Raw genomic sequence first — 24,014 nt, forward strand, 5'->3', positions numbered from 1 at the left:
TATTTATATTTTTGACAACTTTTACTTCACTACATTCCTAAAGAAAATAATGTACTTTTTACTCCGTACATTTTCCCTGACACTCAAAAGTTATTTTTACATTTTGAATGCTTAGCAGGACAGGAACATTGTCAAATTCCCACCCTTACCAAGAGAACATCCCTGATCATCTACTGCCTCTTATCTGGGGGACTCGCTAAACACAAATGCATTGTTTGTCAATTGTCTGAGTTTAGGAGCATGCCCCTGGCTAACCATAAATAAAATGAAAATGGTTCTGTCTGGTTTACTTAATATAAGGAATTTGAAATTACCTTTACTTTTGATACTTGAGAACATTTGAGGATTTACTTTTGATACTTAAGTATTTCAAACCAAATACTTTTAGACTTTTACTCATGCAGTATTTTACTGGGTGACTTTTACTTGAGTGATTTTCTATTAAGGTATCTTTACTTTAACTCAACTAAGACAATTGAGTACTTTTTCCACCAGAGTGGAAGTGTGTGTGTGTGTGTGTGTGTGTGTGTGTGTGTGTGTGTGTGTGTGTGTGTGTGTGTGTGTGTGTGTGTGTGTGTGTGTGTGTGTGTGTGTGTGTGTGTGTGTGTGTGTGTGTGTGTGTGTAAAAACCAACCTCTAAAACACACGTTCTTCTCATTATGCTTAGACGGGTTTTAGTTATTGAACTTTCTCCCTCTGTCCTTCTGCAAATAAGGATGTCATATGGGAAACATTGTTTCATAGGTTATAGCCAGGTTCCACTTTTTATAGCTAATGTATTTTATTTATTCAATCATTTGTTTGACTATACAGACACAGGTGAATACTTACTTTCAAACTGCTATTGCTACATGTCATAACAAGACCATGCCACAGGAGAGTGATAGAGCCCCAAGGTGTCAAAATAGATAAATAGGCCTAAAACATGGCCTGCTTGGACTAAAATCCTTGCTCTCTTTTCCTGTCTTAATCCCAACACTAACTGGGGTTGTCACGTTGATATGGATCACATCTTTCTGTGTTCATTCAAATCTATGTTGAAATATGTGCATGGGTGCAATGACTCTTTCAAAGTATAATCATCCTTTTGTATTAGAATAGTGTTTGCAAAGACTACCACTTTTGAAACCATGATTCTACAAATAAAAGGGAATTATTTTAGGGCTACAATTACTTTTGTCATGGACATTTTCTTGTTTCCTCCAGCCCCTACATGTTTCAAAGTTACATATGCATCCGAGTGGTTACATTTAAGATATTCTACTTCAGTTCTGGTGGGGGAGATAAATTGATTTGAAACCAGCACATTCTGTGGTGTTCTAGTACAGAATGTTGAGACTTACAAACTGTGCCAAAGACCACATTTTCTTTTATCAGACAGTGTCATCATAGTTTAAGTGACCTGTACACGGAATCATGGTTGAACTCGCACCCTGTAATATTTGAATCACATTTCAAGTGATATTACTGAACATAATGAGATACAGTATGTGGACAACCCCTTCAAATGAGTGGATTTGGCTATTTCAGCCACACCCGTTGCTGACAGATGTATAAAACCGAGCACATTGCCATGCAATCTACATAGACAAACATTGGCAGTAGAATGGCTTTTCTGAAGAGCTCAGTGACTTTCAATGTGGCACAATCATAGGATGCCACCTTTCCAACAAGTCCAATTTCTGCCCTGCTAAAGCTGCCCCGGTCAACTGTAAGTGCTGTTATCGTGAAGTGGAAATGTCTAGGAGCAACAACGGCTCAGCCATGAAGTGGTACTGTAGGCCACACAAGCTCACAGAATGGGACCAATGAGTGCTCTGGGGCAGAAAAATGGTCTGTCCTCGGTTGCAACACTCACTACCAACTTCCAAACTGCCTCTGGAAGCAATGTCACCACAATAACTGTTCGTCGGGAGCTTCTTGAAATCAGTTTCCACGGCCGAGCAGCTGCACACACGCCTAAGATCACCATGCGCAATGCCAAGCGTCAGCTGGAGTGTTGTAAAGCTCGCTGCCATTGGACTCTGGAGCTGTGGAAACGCGTTATCTTCGCCATCTGGCAGTCCGACGGACTAATCTGGGTTTGGAGGATGCCAGGAGAATGCTACCTGCTCCAATGCATGATGGTGCCAACTGTAAAGTTTGATGGAGGAGGAATAAGGGTCTGGGGCTGTTTTTCATGGTTCGGGTTAGGCCCCTTAGTTCTAGTGAAGGGAAATCTTAACATTACAGCACACAATGACATTCTAGACTATTCTGTGCTTCCAACTTTGTGTCAGAAGGTTGGGGAAGGCCATTTCCTGTTTCAGCATGACAATGCCGCCGTGCACAAAGCGAGGTCCATACAGAAATGGTTTGTCGCGATCAGTGTGGAAGAACTTGACTGGCCTGCACAGATACCTGACCTCAACTTCATCGAACACCTTTGGGATTAATTAGAACGCTGACCAAAGCCAGGTCTAATCGCCAAACATCAGTGCCTAATACTAATACTTGTGGTTGAATGGAAGCAAGTCCCTGCAGCAATGTTCCAACATCTAGAGGAAAGCCTTCCCAGAAGAGTGGGGGCTGTTATAGCAGCAAAGGGAGGAACACCTCCATATTAATTCCCATGGAAGGCCAAAATGATCATCAAGGACAACAACCACCTGAGCCAATGCCTGTTCAACCCACTATCATCCAGAAGCCGAGGTCAGTACAGATGCATCAAAGCTGGGACCGAGAGACAGAAGCTGTTTTTCAATCTCAAGGCCATCAGACTTTTAAATAGCCATCACTTGTAACTTAGAGGCTGCTGCCCTATATACATATACTTGAAATCACTGGCCACTTTAATAATGGAACACTAGTCACTTGAGTAATGCAAAATATGTCAACATTATTAATCTCATATGTATACTGTATATACTGTATTGTTTTCTATTCTACTGTATTTTAGTCTATGCCACTCCGACATTGCTTATCCAAATATTTATATATTCTTAATTCCATTCCTTTACCTTAGATTTGTGTGTATTGTTGTGAAATGTTTAGATATTTTTTGTTAGATATTACTGCACTGTTGGAGCTAGAAACACAAGCATTTCGCTACACCCACAAAAACATCTGCTAAACATGTGTATGTGACCAATACAATTTGATTTGGAATGAGAAGTTCGCATACTTTTGGTCATGTAGTGTACATTATTCTTATAAGTTGGTCAATTTGCTCTCGCCTTGCTAAAACAATAATAATTAAAATGCCTGTGTTTACACGTGGCAGAGAGATCCTAAACAATGAAAGGGCTGCACTTTTCAGTTCCATTGGAATGCTCATTGTGATGAGGTCCTGCTCGCACTGGGCTTGCACTGGAATCTAGGTATGCCATAAAGCCCTGTAACTCCAAATTGGTATCCCTGAAGCTTGCCTGTCAAACTATTGTTGTCCCAGAGTTATTGCAATCTCTAAAGATTTTATTGCCTAAGAGGTGCCATGTTCTTTGAATAGTAAATATGTACCGAGACTACGACCATAAATTCTCATGAGAACTCATGTTAGACTTAAATATTAACACTACACTTTTTCATATGCTACATTTACATTACATTTACTGAGAATTGTTTTTGGGTACAGATTATGAGAGGGGGGGGGTGTCTTTTAATGAAAACACAACCTTTTACAGCAGTGGGCTAAATTAGGGACACACAGTGTTTCTTGGTAGTCTTAAACAAATCTACTTTGAAACAGAAGTATACACCTCACACACATGGTTATGGGCTTAAAAAGAATAAGACACCTGTACCATATCAGATACAGTTGAAATGTGTTTGATTTTGAGTTTGCATCACAATGTTACACTTTATATACATCACAGAATACTGAAATATAACCAAACCGTTTCACAAACAAACACCAAATGTTTGGCTTTTTAATTTTTTAATTTATATTTATTCATAATTAACATTATTAACATTCCACCCATGAGGCCACTGGGTAATTTAACTGCAGGGAAGGGCTACCCATGTCAATAGACCAATGGGTTCCATAAAACGTATCCTGCAAAACATGTTATTACTGTTTATATAATTACCTGCACTTGTCTCTGTTAATTATCACACTCCATAATTTGTGCATACCCTCAGACTGGACCACCAACAAAATGTCAACAATGGATCAAATGCAACATGTGACATTTTCAAATGCAAGTAGTACTTGGCGCTTGTCCTCTGGCATTTAAATCTGGGCATGTTTTCACCATTCTACAACACAACTTCATGATGTTCTTTAGTGTCTGGTGGGACAAGTGCAGACCTTTGCAGGACATACAACCCCCATGTAAAAAATATATATAAAAATGCACATATTAAACGTTTTAAATCTGTTGATGACTTTTTATTCTCTTTAGGCATATTTACTGCCTCAATTCTGATATGTAGTCCTCCTAGAATGTTGGTATTAAACACATAACTTGATGTGCCTTTTATCATCTTATCTCAGAATTCCTAGAGTTGTAAACATTGTTACTAACAGGCTGAATAATAATCCAAGGAACATACCAGTTCAAGGAACTGAATGTATGTTCTGTCTAAGCTGGACATTCTCAGAATGTTGTTATTATGATATGTTGGTTGAACTCAGGCCATCTTTGAATGTATTTGCCTTGATCTTGCGTAAAGGGCGCAATGGAATGATACAGTGGTGGTTCGAGCAAATTACGTTGCCGAGTGGGGAAAAAATACATCGTAGGAGCCAATGAAATAGGTCTATTTTTAAAAGGGAGTGGTTTCATGGGTTTCTATAACACAACGCACTTCCTTACCGGCATTTTAGTATTAACACGCGAAGTTGAACAGTCTTTGGTGTACTTACTAGCTATTTATTTATTGTGGAACGTGTTTACCTTTACTTTAAATATGCTTGGCCTGTGCCTTTATGTGCCTGTTCCGAATTCGGATGCGGCTGAATTCGAGTATTTTGAGTCCAATGGACTACCATCGGAGTTGAAATCGCTCTTCAAATTGAGTGTGTTTCTACCTTCACAAGAGTTTTCTACTTATCGGAAATGGAGAAAGGTAAAACTTGCAGCATATTATTTTACTTACATGTCTTTATGCATCAGCGGGGTTCACATCAAGTTTTACATTTTGAGTGTTGTATTTGGTTATTCCTGGAAATTACACATATTTGTAACGATCACGCTGTCGTAGTTTCCTGTAAGTACAAACCCCTTCTTCCTGCACTCGGGGTTTGTCACGGTTTCCATTAGTTACCACAGTCAAAGTCAAAATGGCCTATAAAGTAAAAATGAATTACTCAAATTTCCTTTTTGGTCTTAATTTAAAGTTCGGCATAAGGTTAGTAGTGTGTTGGTTTAAAATTACTTTTTAAGAAATGCATTTTATACATGGGCGGCGTTTCATGGCTATGCGTTTGTCAAAGGGAAAAGGTATAAACGGAATCTTTGGGACGTCCCAACTCACGTCATTTAAAACGGTAAGGGTTGGGCTAAATTTAGGGTAAAAGTAGGAGTTAGGTTAAAGATAGGAACGTCCCAATGATCCCAGGTAGCACTAACTTTAGTCAAACTCTACATCTACCCAGTGCTCCCATGCAATTTAGTGCACCTATCTGAATATAATGTTAAACATAATGATGCTCCTTAATATATTTTTTAAATTAATTACTTCATGAAGGTGTTTAAGTTCATTGAATAACTCAACTATTTATCATCAAAAGATCAAATAGTGCATAGGTGGATTATTATTGTTTGGCTACACATTGATGGTTCCTAGGGCTTGTAAATTAAAACCATTGGCCTGCAAGACCCTCTTATTGATATAATCAAGTATCATTGACCTGGAGCCCTAAACCATCGGATTCAGGGTTGCAAATTAGCATAAAGAAATCACTGGAAGATGATGGAATGATTAAATAATTGCATGCAAGACTTGGCTGGAGCTTCAAGACCCCCAAGACTGTTTGACCCACTTATCATAGACAAGGCATGGTGTTGATTGCCGAGTTTGGCATTGTGGATTGAGCCCCCCTTCAGGGGTGGGTAATAGTGCCTGGGACATCTATCTATATCCTGCGAACTCACACTAAGCCTGTCTACCTGGTCTAAAATAGGGCCGGTGTTGATATTTGATTTACTGTATTGAAATACAGTATGTGACAGTGTTCCCATAGAGTACATTCCTTCTATCCAGGCATATGTCACATTTGACAGTGAATGTAGGACAGGTTAGCCTAGATTTGAGTCCGCATGCTTTCAACATATGACCTTTGTGGTCTTTGCCTCTCAGAGACATTGCTGAAATGGTTTGTCGTGACTGGACATTAAGGTGATGACACCATCGAGAATGACATTATTCACACTTTACCCTCCTTCCAGGTGCTTACAATACATTCCATTAGTATTGTCCACCTCCAGAGAAGCCCCCAGTCTAGGCCTTACTACAGTTGATTGATTTTCAATCGGCCCCTCTATAATGTCTCATAATAGAAAGCAGGTCAGTGTGCCTTTCCACTGTTGTTGATCATTTGGTTTTGTTTGCCTCTGCAGAAAGTAGTGAAAATTGCAGATAAGGACCTGGATGAGCAGATGGTCTTTGAGGAGTTTGTGAACTATTTGAAGGATCATGAGAAAGACCTGAGACTTGTCTTCAAGAGCCTGGACAGAAGGAGAGCTGGTATGCAATTATCCACAAATCAACTGTTAGTTTGGGGACATACCTTAGCTACCACACAATTCAAATGTTTTTTTTCTGATTTAGGTGGACTTCTGATTGGTGATGAATTGTCTTCTTCCATTGTGATTCAGGTCAAATATATTCTAAGGAAATCATGGAGTCACTCCAGGACCTTGGTGTTCACATATCACAGCAGCATGCCGAGAAGATCCTACAATGGTAAGATATTATAACGGAGCAGTGTTCCCTTAAGATTTTGGTCAATCTTGTCAGTATGTCTTTTGTTACCAGTTTGATTCATATTCTCAAGAGTTTATGGTTTTGTTTTCATCTTTGGCAATAGCATGGATAAGAATGGCACAATGACCATCGACTGGAATGAGTGGAGCAACTACCCTCTGCTACACCCCAAAGAGAACAACATCCCTGAGATCACCCTCTACTGGAAACACTCCACGGTGAGAAGGGTGGGAGGACGGGGGGTGTGAACTAGCTATCCAGCAAGCAGGGAACAATTCTATTTCACGTTAATTTGAGTACACTCATTCACAAAATTGTGAATAGGGATGTTAATCCTATTACATAGATTAACACTGTGAATGGACGTGCCTCACCATTTAAGTCTTATTAGTGTTTAAATAGGACAGGAACACTCTGAATGTAATGTAATGATTTACAAGAATCATGAATTACCCCTTTGTATATCAAATGTTGATTACAGTTTTAATTATCCCTTGTGTAAAATGTTTATTACGTTTGTAAAGTGTTAAGAGGACACTCAAATTATCCCCTCGGTATTCAGAACCACTTTCACAGGACAGTGTGTTCTTGGGCAGCATGCGGGTGGGGTAATGAAATACAGTATGTCTTAATAAGAAAAGCCAGCTCTAAATCTTAGCCTGTTTACCTCCTCCTATGTGTCGAGCTACAGAACAACATTTATAAGCCGAGCGGGGGCAACAAAATATTCGGAAGCATTGCTTGGAGATGGGATGACCACCCAAAACAAAGGCCAAGGAAAATGTCCCACGGCATTCACTCAAGTCACTTTGGCCTGACCATCTCATGCCAGTAGTGTTACTCACACTTATATAGCATGATTTTAATATCAACTTGGCAATCATGAAATAGTTTTCAGCTGGTGATTCATCTCTGGCATGGTAAAGCTTCAGGGGGATAGAGCCTGTACTCTGGCATGGGCTTTGCAAAGGCACCTCTGTAGGGACTTGTACCCAAAGCTATGTCTAGAGTCGGAGTCTCGCTGGCTGACTCAGATTGTCATTATGTAATAGATAGCTTTACAAGAAGGGAACATGCACTCTATTCTATACCCTTATAATATCAGCAGTCTGAACCATGACATCAAAGCACAAACGCCCTTATTTTCTCTCTGGTTTGATATCAGATTACAAAGAAATGTCCCAGAAATAACAGAGCAGGAAACAACAGAATTCAACTTGCTTCCTAACACAGAACATGAAGTAATCACGGACCTAAAGCCTCATGAGGGATGAGGGCAGACGCACACTGCACATTTCACTGTCAATACCACTCTTCCCTGTTTTGTGTATACATGGGGCCTTAGAAATCACACACACTGAAAAATGTTCAGTCACCCCCCCCCCCCCCCTTTTAAAACAATAATAAATAGCTTGACTATATTTATAATTGCAAACTGCTCTTAGATAGCTCCAATGTCTTTTGGGCCAAAAGAGAAGATAATAGTGTATAATAATACTCATGTTCTATATCTTTCTACTCTCTGTAGCTCTTTGATGTAGGTGAGAATCTGATGGTGCCTGATGACTTCACAACAGAGGAAAAACTGACAGGAATGTGGTGGAGGCATCTGGTTGCAGGCGGAGGTGCAGGAGCAGTGTCCCGAACATTCACCGCCCCCTTAGACCGACTCAAAGTACTCATGCAGGTAAGAAGCCCTTGATCTACTATCTTAATAGATAGTATGACAGCCATGTATTCCCAACAACAGTTTGAGTCCTAGTAATGGTACACCAGCCCTCAATAACCAATTTATTTATTACCTAAGAGCCATACATGGGTTAATGAGTACGTAGATTATTGCCAGAACAGAGGGCAAGAGTCCTGGGGGCTGTTCGTTCCCACCGGCTCATTTAGCTGACCAATGTTAGTGGCTAAGAGCCAGCACATCGTCTCTGGTGAGTTGTGATTGGCTGCATCAGGAGAGATTAGATCTGCTTTTACGTGATCGCAATGTGGGGATCAGTAACCCCTGATTGGCGTTAGTGGGTCTGTTTGAACAAGTCGTCTAGCGTCATCTTTGTGTTGGTACAACTGATTCCAGAACCCTGACTTGTTCCACACTGATTCCCCCCCCCCCCCGTTGAGCAAATATGTTCACATTCTCAAAGCCTATGCCGGATAACTGAAGAAATGTTATGACACTAAAAGGCCAACTTTCATCTAAATCATGAATTGGCATCAATGGAAGATGTGCATGAACATTTGCGTTAAGCTCACAGATCTCAATTCAGAATACGCCCCTAATTGTGTTATTGTTCATGTGACTTCTGTATGATAAACATTGATGTTCTTTACTTGTCAGGTCCATGGTTCCAGTAGCAACAACATGTGCATCATGAGTGGGCTCACCCAGATGATCAAAGAAGGTGGGATGAGGTCGCTGTGGAGAGGGAACGGAATGAACATCGTCAAAATTGCACCTGAAACTGCCATTAAGTTCATGGCTTATGAGCAGGTACTTGCTCCTATATCATTTTCTTAATTTCTATTACTCTTTTTAAAATGATATATAAACCATTATTATAATTCCTTAATCTCAATTTCTGAAGTGAGGACCAAGTTCATGTTCTAACCAGTGTCTGCCCCATCTTATTTTCTCCCCTCTCTCCTTTCAACTGAAAAACTCTCTGGCACAGATCAAGCGTTTGATTGGCAGTGATAAGGAGACACTTGGCATCCTGGAGCGTTTTGTAGCTGGCTCTATGGCTGGAGTCATCGCTCAGAGCACCATCTACCCCATGGAGGTGAGCAGCCATCAATCATCCCCCCCCTAGCATAGACCTGGGATGATTACATCTATTATTGTTGTCAGGATAGAAAGGACAAAAATGCATGATTGATTTGCGAATAAATTAGTAATGCCAATGTTTTCAATCTGATTACATGCCACCTGCTAGATTTTCATAGTCTTTCATTTCTGAACACAAGGTTCTGAAAACACGGCTTGCCTTGCGAAAGACTGGTCAGTACTCTGGCATCTCTGACTGTGCAAAGAACATCTTTAGGAGAGAGGGACTGGGTGCCTTTTACAAGGGCTTTATCCCCAACATGATGGGCATCATCCCCTACGCTGGAATCGACCTGGCTGTGTATGAGGTAAGAAGAGACCCGGATATAACTTTACAAAGCTGTTTTCACTGCATTGTATGCTCCATTTGGAATTATCTGACTGTTCTTTTTTCCACAGACATTGAAGAACTCCTGGTTAGAAAAGTATGGCACCAAAAGTACTGACCCGGGAGTGTTAGTTCTGCTTGGCTGTGGCACAATCTCCAGCACCTGTGGTCAGCTGGCCAGCTACCCCCTAGCCCTGGTCAGGACCCGCATGCAGGCACAAGGTGAGACCTTCAACAATACACCTAATTTACACTGCTTATATTCAAATATATTAAATCGTCCTTATTTTATTGAGATGCAGTTATAAATAACTACCAGTTTTGCTGTTCCTTTGGCTCTAATGCTGACTGTGTGCCATGTCTCTCCTATAGCCATGATGGAGGGCAGCCCACAGATGACAATGTCAGGGCTCTTCAAACAAATCATTCAGACAGAAGGGGCCACTGGCCTCTACAGGGGCCTGGCCCCTAACTTCCTGAAGGTCATTCCAGCTGTCAGCATCAGCTATGTGGTGTACGAGAACCTGAAGATGTCGCTGGGAGTTAAGTCGCGATGAGAAGGTGACTCACGACATCTGAATGGTTCAGCTTTGATATGTGTGCGTGCGTGAGTGAGATCCCTCCGAGTTGAGGCTAAGGAATCTCTAACACTTATGGTTTGTGGAGCCATCTCATTCTATGAATGCCAGAAGATGGAGTAGAACAAGGGATAATAGAATGAAAAGACAAGGTATCAACTCTGTGAGCTGAAATGGAGGGGGGCGGCGTCCCTCAATATTGCTATTTCTAATATTATTTAATAGTTTATTTTAGAAGATCAATTGTTGAGTTATTACCAGAATTTGACAATTCTTGCTGTTTCCAGTTTGTGGTTTTGTGCCTCTGTAAGAATGTTCCTGTCTTTGGTTTCACTCAGTAAATGAGGCTATGCAACAGTGCAAACTGCACCAGACTCATTAAGTAGAAACTACTTCAGTAATGCACAACAAATGTTTTTGACTAACATTATGTATTCAGACATTTTCCTTAGCATTAATGGGTTTTCTGAGTAGTTATTGGTTATCCCTCCCACATTTGCCTGATATGAAAATTATATTTGTTCATGTTCCTAGAATATAAGAAATTGGGAAAAAGCACGTGGTGATTATTTCCCCTTCTCACTTGGTGCAGATAGACAATTTATTCACACTGCCATTTATTTTTGTTTTTTAATGTCTGGGTATGACAGTTAAGAATGGCATGTTTTTTATTGTCTGGGTATGACAGTTAAGAATGGCATGTTTTTTATTGTCTGGGTATGACAGTTAAGAATGGCATGTTTTTTATTGTCTGGGTATGACCGTTAAGAATGGCGTGTTTTTTATTGTCTGGGTGTGACAGTTAAGAATGGCATGTTTTTTGTTGTTCAGAACACAGCACTAACTGGCTTTATGTTCATAGGTTTGATTGTTATGGATAACTAGAGAGAGCCATATTATGTACAAGTATTGTGGGTGTGTTTGCAAAATAAGATCTCATTGGCTTCTTATGCAATGTTAAAGAGCATGTATTTATAAACGTTTTCAATGCAAATCATGCAATAAATTATTGCTCTAGTCCGTCCTGCATATTTTCACTTAATATATAACTGTAATAGTTTGTCCATTTACATTTAGTTGGTTATTATGGAAATGCACAATAATTACTTCTGCAAATCTCTGTATATGAGCTCAAGTCAAGATCAGGAGAGTCTTGGTTGTCAGGACACTTAATCATTGTCTTTATACCTAAAACCAAACATGATTTTAGAGCTTTGAGAAGATCGATGAGTAATACTAATGCACTTTAATTCATGCTGGAGACACTTGAGTGTTTTGCATTAACTTTAGATTGAAACTGGGAATTCACTTCAACTTCTGTAAATAATAATTGTATTAATTAAAAAAAAAATTATGAGCCATTTTGTACAATGTTCTTTGAGCAAATAAATGAAAAGTATTGTATAATATTCACGTGTATTTCTTGACTCCTCGCGTGTGTGTTCTTGTGGCTGGATGTTCAATAAGGGTATTTTATTAAAACGACTCCGATTTTAGAGTTGACACCACCCTTTCCCCCCATTGATTTCAGTACTAAGTTTGACACAAACGACATGCAGTACCAGAACAGGAAGTCGCAAATAAAACTAGCTAGTGTTCGTTCAATCATGCAACGATGTTTAAAAACGTGTTTCGATCTGGTTTTCTAATTAGGACCGCACATGTCCTCCTAACATGGGTTATTACACTGATACTATTCTTACATGACACCGGTAAGTTAGCGTCTCTTCGAGGCAAACCATATTAATTAGCCATTTAGTTAGCTAACGTTAGCTTACCAGGCAACACAGACTGGAGACATTATGAAAACAATACTCTTGATAGCTTGCAGGCTAGATAAAGTGGTTGCTCTCAGCCATATATTTTAGTCACAGCGAATACAATAGTAATTTTAACAACACAACCTCCCACGTGTTGGATTTATGTGGTGTTTAAGTAAGTTTATATTTTGCCTGTTAAGATCTCCGAAGACAAAGGGAGAATGGAGAGTTGATGCAGCCTGTAGTGTTTTCCTTGCTAGTCCTGCTGTCAGTGATGCTGTATTTCACTGTCTCTCTGATGGACCCGGGCTTTGTTCTTTCTGACAGTGTCAAGGTGAGCCTTAACCCTCATTAACCCTCCCCCAAAACCCCTTCTGATAAGATGTATTCCATACTGATGTTACATATTTGTCTTTGAATGTGTGAGTATGCCCAGGGCTCAGGTGAAGAATTGGAGGAGATGATCCCTCAAAACCCCATACCTCGCCTGCGCCGGTGTGGCTACTGTCTGCTACAGGTAGGACAGCAGGAAGAATACCATCCAGTTGCAGTTAGATCATTAATAACTTAATAACTACAATCTTGGATCACAGATGAGATGACATATTGGGGGTGTGCTATGTTGATGTTAGTATGTATGACTCCTTGTTCTCTCCTCTTTGTCTCAAGCAGCAGCCCATGAGAGCTAAGCACTGCCAGGCCTGCAAACATTGTGTGCGACGGTTTGACCATCACTGTCCGTGGATAGAGAATTGTGTGGGTGAGAGAAACCACCGCTGTTTCATCATCTATCTGGCTGTTCAGCTGCTTGCTCTACTCTGGGCATTGCAGATTGCTTGGTGAGTGTGGGTGATTTAACCTGATGAAAGTAGCTATGAGGTATTATTATTGCAATGTAGATTAAATACTATTTGTCCCACATACGCAATAGTTCCCTTGTTGTATTATTGATGTCAATATCATTTGATGTACTCTGTCTTTCAGGTCAGGTTTCCATTCTTCTGGCACTTGGAAACTGTGGCTCATTGTGAATGGGTTTTTGCTGGCAGCGCTGTGTGTTGTAGGTGTGTTGTCCTTGGTGGTGGTCCTGCTCCTGGGCTGCCACCTCTATCTGATCTCCATCAATTCCACCACCTGGGAGTTCATGTCCCGCCACCGGATCACCTACCTGAAGAGCTACAGTGACGAGGAGAACCCCTTTGATCGTGGCATTCTCTGTAATCTTTGGGACTTCTTCTGCATGTGCCGAACTGTGGTGTGGGAGCAGGTGTACTACAGAGGGAGCCACAATCACGTCTGACCTCACTCTACAGACAACATGCCCATACCAGGCTATAGGATTAAGCCAGGGTCGTGGCACCGCGTAGGCCTTCCATTCTGCTTCCCCCATAATTGAGATTTTTTGCAAAGTTGAAGTTGCCTAATATTTTGATATTTATGTAATATATGGTCCTAGGTATTTTTTATTGTTTTGTTTAACTGAGTGACAGTTTATCGTGAGTCATTGAGTATGCTATTTTCCACGTTGAACTAATGATGTACTGTAATATTGAAAGGTGTTGATAAAAAATGTTATGCATTAACTTTAGTACTCTGTTTTATAATATGTTGAAACGTTAGAATTTTTACCTGTATTCTTTGATAAAACTTTTCACTCTTTCATTAATTGGAAATAATGTATTCATATTTTTGTATTTATTGACATAGACAACACAATAAAACACTAATGATTTCAATGAATATGCATTCATTTTGTCTCATATACATTTCTTTGTGGTAATCCACATACATTCATACAGTAATGCATAATTATTAGCAGCAACTATTGAACCGTTTTAATAGCAAAATAAATACTATTTCTATCATAATCAACTATCAGCCTCTCACTTTACAATCTCACTCGTTATTGCATTAAGTGCTCAATCCCACAATATTGGTTTATTCATAAATATGGCTACCTTATTTAATGGCTTCTCTCATGAAAATGTCTACATAAAACTAAGTTCACAAGTGTGCCATGCACATTTTAGTCACACTAAAAATAATAAATTGGCTGGTAGGTAGAAAGTAGATATGTTAGTAGGAGTTAGTAGTTAAACACACATTGGTAGGGAATGACTGGACCCAGATATGAGAACATGGAATATTTCATCTTCACACAGAACAACATTTTGAAAAGACATTGTAACAGGAATAAATAGCCTTTTTCATTTGCTCAGTCAAGGCAGTGGGCAAAGCCTCTCACAGTGATGCATAGAAATGGCAGCGTGTACCTCTCTAAAGGGAACAGTTATCTGATAATAGCAAAATAAGCAAAGGCCACAAAGCATGCTCAAATTCTGTCCACATTAGACCGATCATCAAATCTGTTATGTTTCGTAGATGGCAGCCAATTGTATTTGAGTGAAATCCAGAGCATTACACACTAGTGTTAATGTTTGGATATCACTGGGTACTATAAACAATGAAACAGTCATAGAACCTGGCCGTCAGACTAATTCATGGCACAGAAATACCAGGGTTGCATTCAAATTACTTTCCACCTGCAGAATATCCCATATCCTGCTTGGTTGAGTTTGTTGATGATGGCAGTGAGGACAGTCCGCCTCATCTACATGTACCGTTGGGGCGAGCTACATTCAGTTATTGTCAGTTATGAAAAGGTTGTGCTATGGAACTGTTCATGCAACCATTTCATGAGCTGGATGCAACCCTGGTCTCTGATTGCTTCATCCATGCAGGGCTGAGAAGTCAAAATCTGCGAAGGCCTCCTGCTGCTCAGGGGAGAGGCTGCAGGACACGGGAGGAGGTGACAGGATCGGCTGGAGACTCGTGAACTCGCTGTCAAAGTTACTGACATCCACAGACTCCTTAATTTTTGGCAGGAACGGAGGTTTCACTTTTTTAGCTAGCAGTGCATCCCAGTCTATAGTCTGTTTGTCAAATAGATACAGTGCAGGGTTAAATTGCAAAATATAAGTTATTTTCCTACAAGCATCTCAAAGATAAGGTTGATGCATTTACAGTATATCTAAAAGCATGGATTGAAAATGATTTTATTTGAACTAAATTACCTTGAAGAATTTCTCTTCCTTGACTTCATTTGCGTCCCCTTCTCCGGCTCCCAGCCTTTTCTCTGGATTCCTCTTAAGAAGCTGCAGGGAGGAGGGGTTTGATTAGGGATCAGCATGCACAGACAGGGGGATGGTTCAAACACTGATATTTTCAGAACAAAACTATTTCTGAACGGTTTCCGAATATATAAAAATATGAGAGACAGAATGAGCAGAGAAAGGAGAGGTTGTTACCTTTTGAATGATGGAGATGGAGTCTGGAGAGAGGCATCCAGGATACTGAACATCGTCATTAACTATGCTGTCAAACACCTCCTCTTCATCTTCTCCTGGGAATGGAGACTGGCACAAGATGGAGAGGGGGAACCCTTTAGTCTGATGAATGACCACCAGTCATTGAAACTATAAAGCTTTACATTTCTGTGTATTTGTACTGTTATTATTGATTTGTGACTGTTTTTGTTGTTGTTTACAAAAATCTATGACTGTGTTTTATGGAGTGTGTTTCTGGTCTGTTGATGACTTACTTCTCCCACAAGCATCTCAAAGATAAGGACGCCCATGCCCCACCAGTCCACAGCTCGTGTGTAGTTATCATCAGTAAGCACCTCAGGCGCCAGGAACTCTGGGGTTCCACAGAATGTTGATGTCCGGTCGCCATGCCCCATCCCTGCCAGTACAACAACAGATGGAGCAGCATTTAACTAAATGCTCACACACATACAATTTGTCATATGTCATTTCCACACATAACCACAAACCCTGTCGTAAGATATAATAAACCATAATTTTACCTTCTTTACAAAGTCCAAAGTCTGTGATTTTAACAAATCCGTCTGCATCCATCAGCAAGTTGTCTAACTTCAAATCTCTATGAAAAACACATGCACATGAAATAAGCTGTAGCCAGAGCTGTATTAAGTGCTAGTTAATATGACTCATAGACACGACTCACCGATAAACTATCTTATTCAGATGCAGGAACTCTAGACCCAGCAAAACACAGGCTGAGTAGAACCTGTAACACAAAGAAAATACACATTTGCACTGTCCAAATGTTTTTTTAATGGCACGTGCATGTGTGTGTGTGTGTGTGTGTGTTTGTGTGTGTGTGTGTGTGTGTGTGTGTGCTTGTCGGGTAAAACTCACCTGGTCTGCAACTCAGAGAAGACGTTATTATGGATGTGAATCATGAGGTCTCCTCCTGGTGAGTACTCCATGACAAAACAAACATGCTCACTGGTCTGGAAACAGCCGTGCAGGTTGACCAGGAAAGGGTGCCTCGATGCATTGATCATCTCGAAGATCCTCCTCTCACACATAAGACTGTGAAGGCATCAGAAAGAGCATTTCTTACTGTAAATAAGTTATTATCTGTGGTATATCACTAATTTATTTGTGTAAGGTGAGCAAGGCTATTCATTGTATAGTATATGTCCCAATAAAGAACATTAACCTGTCCACTTCATCACGGGTCACAATATCCCTCTTCTTCAAGGCTTTAATGGCATAGAGTTTTCCCGTCTTCTTCCACTCAGCTAGAAGTACCTGGATAGGGTGAACATTGGCGTACATGAAGCATTGGGCTGTGCAAAATCATATAGTGCTCTAATATAATGTTCTGTTGGCAAAAAAGTCTGGACCTTTCCAAAGTGTCCTCTTCCCAGGACAGAGATACATTTGAAGTCTTCCATCTGCATCCTTGTTCTCTCTGTGTAGTTTTCAATGGAGGACTGAAAAGAGACAGACGGATATGCTATGAAGGTAGAATCATGAAGCAATCAAGGCCAGTCATTTATTCAAATAGCAAGTCTACCAATGCACTTTATGCACTTCACTTTAACAAGATGACAATAGACTGGAACCACCATTTTATGTTTAGTGGAGCTGGTATGGATGTTCACCTCTTTTTCTGTCAGAGTAGGCATAGGTGGTGTGTTCTGTGCTGTTGACACCGTGTTGGGTATGTTTCTTCCTTGGTCAACGCTAAACGTTTTAAATGCTAAACGCTCCTCACTTATGTTAAGACTAATCACCGGCACTTCACTGCAGATATAGAGAAACACAGTGATGGTCATATATTCAGGGAAATCATGCAATGATAAAGATATTACATATACTCAAATACATATACTCATATACCCAAATATTCTTAGAAATACACTACACAAAATACTTATTTGACTATTTCTACTGTTTCCATGGGCAGCTATGTGTAATTTCTCACCCTGGCAGTAGGGGGGTTGACCGAGTGGCCTTATTGGTAGAAGGTGAGGGGTTGACCACAACATCAGAGGAAGTAGACGGACTCAAAGTGGTAAAGGAACATTGAGGCAGGACACTCATCATCAGATGACCCCATGTGGCAAAGTTCATGTTCATCTGGGCAGCACGAAGGAAGTTCTTCCCTGAGTGGAGGGACAGGAACACCCATCAACACTTATCATCAACAGTAACATGAGTAGGTCTATTTGATCTGTGACCACAGCCAGGTTACATACAGTACCTTTCTCTTTTGTGAAAATGCACCTCTGACGCCTTAGTTTGGGTTGGCGCTCAATCACAGGGTTGACAAACGTAATCTGCAAAGCCACCAGAAAAACAAGTAGCTTGTTACATATGGGTATCTGGTTGATAGACCGAACTCTGGCAAAGCCATCTCATATTCAGAAATATAAAGGAATCAGACCTCAGTGAAGAGTGTTCCCTGGGGCTCTAGGCACAAACACAGGGTATGTCGTTGGTTGTCCAGGAAATCTTCCAGGCGCAGGTACTTGACTGCACACATCACCCTCCAGTCTTGCCAGTAGATCCCAATCTCCAGCTCCCGAGACTGTGGGGGCACAAAGATGCATGTGCAATCTCCCAACTGAGAAACTATATGGTATTTTGCCAATACAGACACTTTCAGACTATGTACAACAATTACATAGAGTTCCCATACAACCAGTTATGTGAAGTACAATGGTTCCTCCTGGTGTTCAGTTAAAAGAACTATGCCTCAACCAGTCACCTCTCCCACTTCAACTGGTTGTATCAATTTCCCACTTCATTGCCACTACTTACCCGCTCCAGTTGGATGCTGAAGCTTTGTCTCCAGGCCTGCTTGCTCAAAGGTCTCCAGTGGGTACGACCCACCACTCTGTTATCCAGTTTCAACACTGCACTTATCTCCACTGCCAGACAGAAAGTCTGATATTACTGTCCTATACTGTACTTCCATGACTACAATAACATTTAGGAGAGATGGTTCTACAGGTGCAGTACTTGGGATATTCAAATGCAACAACCATAGCTTCAACACAAAGTCACTGGCCCTCTGGGCACTAACCCTAATGCCATACAGACGCAGTACACTCCCCTACAGAAGAGGAGGTAGTGGATGTTGAATCTAACACTAAAGAGCTGTGTAGGGCTAAGGTCCTTTATATGGGGACTTACAGGAGAGGTTTTCTGTGTGATGAGGTTGGCTGTTGACATTGAAATCTGGTGGGCTCTCCGGAGAAGAAGATCCACTGGTTATTTGGCCTCGTCCTGGCAGTGATTTCAGCAAGTCCTCACATCCCAAAAGCATGACCTCAAGTGTGCCTGCAAAAATATTACATGTATCAGGAGAACAGGCCTTAAAATAAACATTATCATTCTGCTTTTACATCAGATCCATAAACAGACATAAAATACCTGTAAGGTTTGAAGAGAGTAGTTACCTGTTAGGGAGGCAGGCTTGAGAAAGGATGAGGAGGTGGAGGAGGGGAAGGAGCAAAGTAGGCAATTTTGCTGTTGTCCCTCAGGGGGTGGGGATACTGTAGGGAGCCCCTGCTTGGTGACAGGCTCCTGGAGAGTCTCCTGAGATGACTCCCCCAGGCGGTGCTCCAGAGAAAGTCGCAGAAGATCTAGCTTCTGAGAAGAGTCTTGCACACGGGACCGGGCCTGGTAGAGAGATTTATGCATTTTCCCATACATGCATAGCATAGGCACAAAAACAAATGTTCCAACCAAGACTCTTTCCACTCTCAAACTAACTAATTGTACAAAATATTCATTAGTCCCTCTGAAATTATACTAATTTTGTAGGTTGTTTTTTAGAATGTTTTCAAATAGTTTATAGATACATTCTAGCTAGCCCACCTCAGCCAGGGCCAATTGGTCCTGGGATGGCAGCTCCTCAAGCTGCTTCACCACATCCCTGGCCACCTTCACCACCTCTGTCTCTCTCTGGACATAGTGTTTTAACTCAAACACATGGATGTCCAGGGGATTTACACCCACTGGGGTACTTCCTTCTGGATCAAAGATGCATGAGAAAACAGGCCATGTTCAGACTTAGACTGCATAGAGAAAGCATTATGATATATCCTCACATAGGTAATACAGTTGTCATTTTCAGTGATCTTACATTTTTCATAATCCTACCAGCATATAAAATAGCAAGCAAAACAAACACTGGAACTACAGAGCATCGGAAAGCATTCAGACATCTTCGCTTTTTCCACATTTTCTTATGTTACAGCATTATTCTAAAATTGATTAAATTGTTGTTTTTTTCCTCATCAATCTACACACAGCAAAAACAGGCTTTTAGAAATGATTGCAAATTAATCAAAAATAAAACACTGAAATATCACATTTACAATAAGCATTCAGACCCTTTATTGAGTACTTTGTTGAAGCACCTTTGGCAGCATTACAGCCTTGTGTCTTCTTGGGTATGATGCTACAGGCTTGGCACACCTGTATTTGGGGAGTTTCTCGCATTCTTCTCTGCAGGTCCTCTCAAGCTCTGCCAGGTTGGATGGGGAGCGTCATGGCACAGCTATTTTCAGGTCTCGCCGGAGATGTTCGATCAGGTTCAAGTCCGGGCTCTGGCTGGGCCACTCAAGGACATTGAGAGACTTGTCCCAAAGCCATTCCTTCATTGTCTTGGCTGTGTGCTTAGGGTCATTGTCCTGTTGGTGAACCTTCACCCCAGTCTGAGGTCCTGAAGCAGGTTTTCATCAAGGATCTCTCTGTACTTTTCTCTGTTCATCTTTCCCTAGATCCTGACTAGTCTATCATACCCTGCCGCTGAAAAACATTCCCACAGCATGATGCTGCCACCATCATGCTTCACCATAGGGATGGTATTGGTCAGGTGATGAGCGGTGCCTTGTTTCCTCCAGACGTGACGCTTGGCATTCAATTTTGGTTTCACCAAACCAAAGAATCTTGTTTCTCATTGTCTGAGAGTCTTTTAGGTGCCTTTTGGTAAAGTGCAAGTGGGCTGTCATGTGCCTTTTACTGAAGAATGGCTTCCATCTGGCCACTAATACTGTAAAGGCCTGATTGGCGCTGCAGAAATGGTTGTCCTTTTGGAAGGTTTTCCCATCTCCACAGAGAAACTGTGGAGCTCTGTCAGAGTGACCATAGGATTCTTGGTCACCTCCCTTCTCCCCCGATTGCTCAGTTTGGCCTGGCGGCCAGCTCTAGGAAGTCTTGGTGGTTCCAAACTACTTCCACTTAAGAATGATGGAGGCCACTATGTTCTTGCGGAAAATGTTCTGTACTCTTCCCCAGGTCTGTGCCTCGACACAATCCTGACTCTACAGACAATTCCTTTAGACCTCATGGCTTGGTTTTGGCTCTGACATGCACTGTCAACTGTGGGACCTTATATAGACAGATATGCGTCTTTCCAAATCATGTCCAATCAATTTAATTTACCACAGGTGGACTCCAATCAAGTTGTAGAAACATCTCAAGGTTGATCAATGGAAACAGAATGCACCTGAGCTCAATTTCGAGTCTCATAGCAAAGGGTCTGAATACTTATGTAAATAAGGTATTTCTGTTTTTTATTTTTAATAATTTGCAAAAAAATCGAAATACCTGTTTTCACTTAGTCATTATGGGATATTGTGTGTAGATTGATGAATAAAAACATTTATTTAATCAATTTTAGAATAAGGCTGTAATGTATCAAAATGTGGGAAAAATAAAGGGGTCTGAATACTTTTCGAATGTACTGTACATAACAAATTATAGTTAGATACAAGACAGTAACGGCAGTGATGGCAGTTCAATCCTGATAGCATTTTCAATTCTGTGCAAAGATGTGGATTGAGTTAACTGTATATTGTAACCATGAACACCTAACTAAACTGTACCATAAAGCTCTGACCTCCATGATTGGTGCTGTCATGGTTGCTGCTCCCATCCCCAACACCAGTCTGGGTGACTTTGATAATCTGCATTCGGATCAGCTCGATCTTGGAACGGCTGTCCTGCAGCATCTGCTGAGCTGTAGACAGCATCTCCAGATCCTGGAAAGTGATAATAACACTAACACAATGATACGGAAACACACCCAGTCCAGTACAGTACACCTGAACAAAACCTGCTCCATGTTTATTGATCCAAGAAAATAAATACTCTGATAGTCATAAAATAGTGGTGAATGAGAAACTGAAAAACAAGAGGCATCTGTGTAAGTCTCAGCTCTGCCAGTGTCCAATCTGAAAAAAGGTCTGTATGAGCTAAAATAATAATACAAACATGCCTAAACCAGGTGAAAACAGTAGTATGACCATGCACTTCACTAACCTCGGAGCACTCCTGTCTCTCCTTGCTGAATAAGGGCTAATTTGTCATCCTCTTGGCCACAGGAGGGCTTCTCACATTGCACCTTTCCACCTTCACTATCCTTGAAAATACAACAAGTCCTCTGCTGTTGTTGTTGCAGAGCATCAGTGGCAAACAAGCAGGCAGGGTTCCTCCTGAAGCTGCTTTACATCTTGTGAATCTGGTCACACAGCAGTCTTTCCTTGTGTTTGTTTTCGCCTCTCTGCTGACTGCTCTGCAAAATCCCTCTTCCACTGCATCCTGTTCTCCTCTTCTTTCTGTTACTAATCACTCTCTCACCCCTCCCTCTCTCTCTCTCTCTCTCTCTCTCTCTCTCTCACTGTGTTTTTCCTGTGTAGGCTTCCTGCAGGGGTGGCAGGGATCCCTCTGCTGTGCCAACACTGCTGTTAGTCTGTGAGTGCTGATGTCCCTGTCCAGGCTCAGCATTGGCCAGCGCAGAACCACATGTTCCTCTCTGTCACCAACCAAAGACAAACACAGAGACGCTCTCCACAGGACAGGCAGAGAGCATCCAGCTAGAGCCTTTCTAAACCCATTCCAGCATGGGGGAATGCCTGGGACATACATCACACGCTCCTGGGAGTCAGCTCTTTATGCAGAAGGACATGTCTTTAAGTCCAGTTTTAAATGGGATGCATGCAGTGTAATAATTGTAAAAATATGTGCACTTATAAAATAGCTTTATGTTATAATTTTTACACTATGCTAGGAGAAGTGTGGGATAAGATTGATGAGCACTGGGTGACAGAACGAGCAATGAATTATGATGTTCAGATAAACGTTGGCAAGGCAGCCAGGGACCAAAAACATTTTTTTTTATGGACCATCAAATCAGGTGACTATATGGTTGATTTTGCAAATACGGGCACTTTTGGATGTTAAATGTTATTGAAAATGAAACCTCTTTAACTGCTTTTTATCTATCTGAATATTTTCTTCACTCTGTCTGGAACAAGATCTAATAGTGGCTGAGACCATTCTATTTAAGAATATAACGATTTTTATTGGTTACCCCAAATACCAGAGGGAAAATGTCACCACCACCACGTCATAAGATTTGCTTTTTTAGTTTAAAAGAAAATTACAGAAATTGTTAATATAACATTTCACTTTTTTTTTAGATCATGTTTTTTTAAACTATTTTGAAGTTTTCTTAATTATATGTATTCATCATGTCTAAATGTCCGTATATGCATTGATGATACGCAGAAACATGTATTTACCACATCAAAATATCAATATTTTACATTATTTTAGAAATGAAGGTTCACATATGGGAAAATCATCAATATCAATTGTAATTTAACACAACTTTTCCTCAGGAATATGTACCGTGATGGTAATGACTTAGCATTGTCGTAATGACTTAGCATTGTCGTAAATGTCCTCTGGTCTGATGAAACAAAAATAAAATTGTTTGGCCATAATGACCATTGTTATGTCTGGAAGAAAAAGGGTGACGCTTGCAAGCCGAAGAACACCATCCCAACCGTAAATCATGGGGGTGGCAGCATCTTGTTGTGTGGGTGCTTTGCTGCAGGAGGTACTAGTGCACTTCACAAAATAGATGGCATCATGAGGCAGGAACATTATGTGGATATATTGAAGCAACATCTCAAGACATCAGCCAGGAAGTTAAAGCTTGGTCGCAAATGGATCTTCCAAATGGACAATGACCCCAAGCATACTTCCAAAGTTGTGGCAAAATGGCTTAAGTACAACAAAGTCAAGGTATTGGAGTGGCCATCACAAAGCCCTGACCTCAATCATATAGAAAATATGTGGGCAGAACAGAAAAAGTGTGTGTGAGCAAGGAGGCCTACAAACCTGACTCAGTTACACCAGCTCTGTCAGGAGGAATGGGCCAAAATTCACCCAACTTATTGTGGAAAGCTTGTGGAAGGCTACCCGAAA

The 24,014-nt window shown here is 40.9% G+C and overlaps 3 protein-coding genes across 7 annotated transcripts; 2 read left to right on the forward strand and 1 right to left on the reverse strand.

Moving 5' to 3' along the window:
* Positions 1–4,685: 4,685 nt before the first annotated feature.
* Positions 4,686–11,915, forward strand: LOC109877962 (calcium-binding mitochondrial carrier protein SCaMC-2-B-like). Its single transcript, XM_020470203.2, has 10 exons — positions 4,686–5,052; positions 6,546–6,672; positions 6,804–6,891; positions 7,016–7,130; positions 8,441–8,599; positions 9,257–9,409; positions 9,591–9,698; positions 9,883–10,050; positions 10,142–10,292; positions 10,443–11,915. Exons 1-10 carry the CDS (start codon positions 4,768–4,770, stop codon positions 10,625–10,627), a joined length of 1,539 nt encoding a protein of 512 aa, XP_020325792.2. The 5' UTR covers positions 4,686–4,767; the 3' UTR covers positions 10,628–11,915.
* A 277-nt stretch (positions 11,916–12,192) lies between these two features.
* On the forward strand, positions 12,193–14,158 carry LOC109878034 (probable palmitoyltransferase ZDHHC12). Of its 4 annotated transcripts, none has more exons than XM_031819123.1 (5): positions 12,193–12,360; positions 12,609–12,742; positions 12,836–12,925; positions 13,078–13,247; positions 13,393–14,158. In XM_031819123.1, exons 1-5 carry the CDS (start codon positions 12,264–12,266, stop codon positions 13,706–13,708), a joined length of 807 nt encoding a protein of 268 aa, XP_031674983.1. In that variant the 5' UTR covers positions 12,193–12,263; the 3' UTR covers positions 13,709–14,158. The 4 variants fall into 4 exon arrangements, with proteins under 4 accessions (XP_031674983.1, XP_020325854.1, XP_031674985.1 ...); XM_020470265.2 differs by having other exon boundaries at positions 13,081–13,247; XM_031819125.1 differs by having other exon boundaries at positions 12,845–12,925.
* Positions 14,087–23,499, reverse strand: LOC109873416 (serine/threonine-protein kinase N2). Of its 2 annotated transcripts, none has more exons than XM_031819073.1 (19): positions 22,062–23,499; positions 21,640–21,781; positions 19,611–19,762; positions 19,190–19,412; positions 18,924–19,070; positions 18,549–18,658; positions 18,172–18,315; positions 17,989–18,064; positions 17,710–17,890; positions 17,387–17,528; positions 17,126–17,215; positions 16,939–17,030; positions 16,632–16,808; positions 16,438–16,500; positions 16,277–16,353; positions 16,010–16,152; positions 15,717–15,824; positions 15,483–15,563; positions 14,087–15,341 (listed from the first exon to the last, which is right to left on the reverse strand). In XM_031819073.1, the coding sequence occupies exons 2-19, from the start codon at positions 21,770–21,772 to the stop codon at positions 15,138–15,140; spliced, it is 2,343 nt and encodes a 780-aa protein (XP_031674933.1). In that variant the 5' UTR covers positions 21,773–21,781; positions 22,062–23,499; the 3' UTR covers positions 14,087–15,137. The 2 variants fall into 2 exon arrangements, with proteins under 2 accessions (XP_031674933.1, XP_031674929.1); XM_031819069.1 differs by having other exon boundaries at positions 19,611–19,765.
* Between the last annotated feature and the right edge of the window lie 515 nt (positions 23,500–24,014).

Source organism: Oncorhynchus kisutch, linkage group LG3 (assembly GCF_002021735.2).
Source record: "Oncorhynchus kisutch isolate 150728-3 linkage group LG3, Okis_V2, whole genome shotgun sequence".
Classification (NCBI taxonomy): domain Eukaryota; kingdom Metazoa; phylum Chordata; class Actinopteri; order Salmoniformes; family Salmonidae; genus Oncorhynchus; species Oncorhynchus kisutch.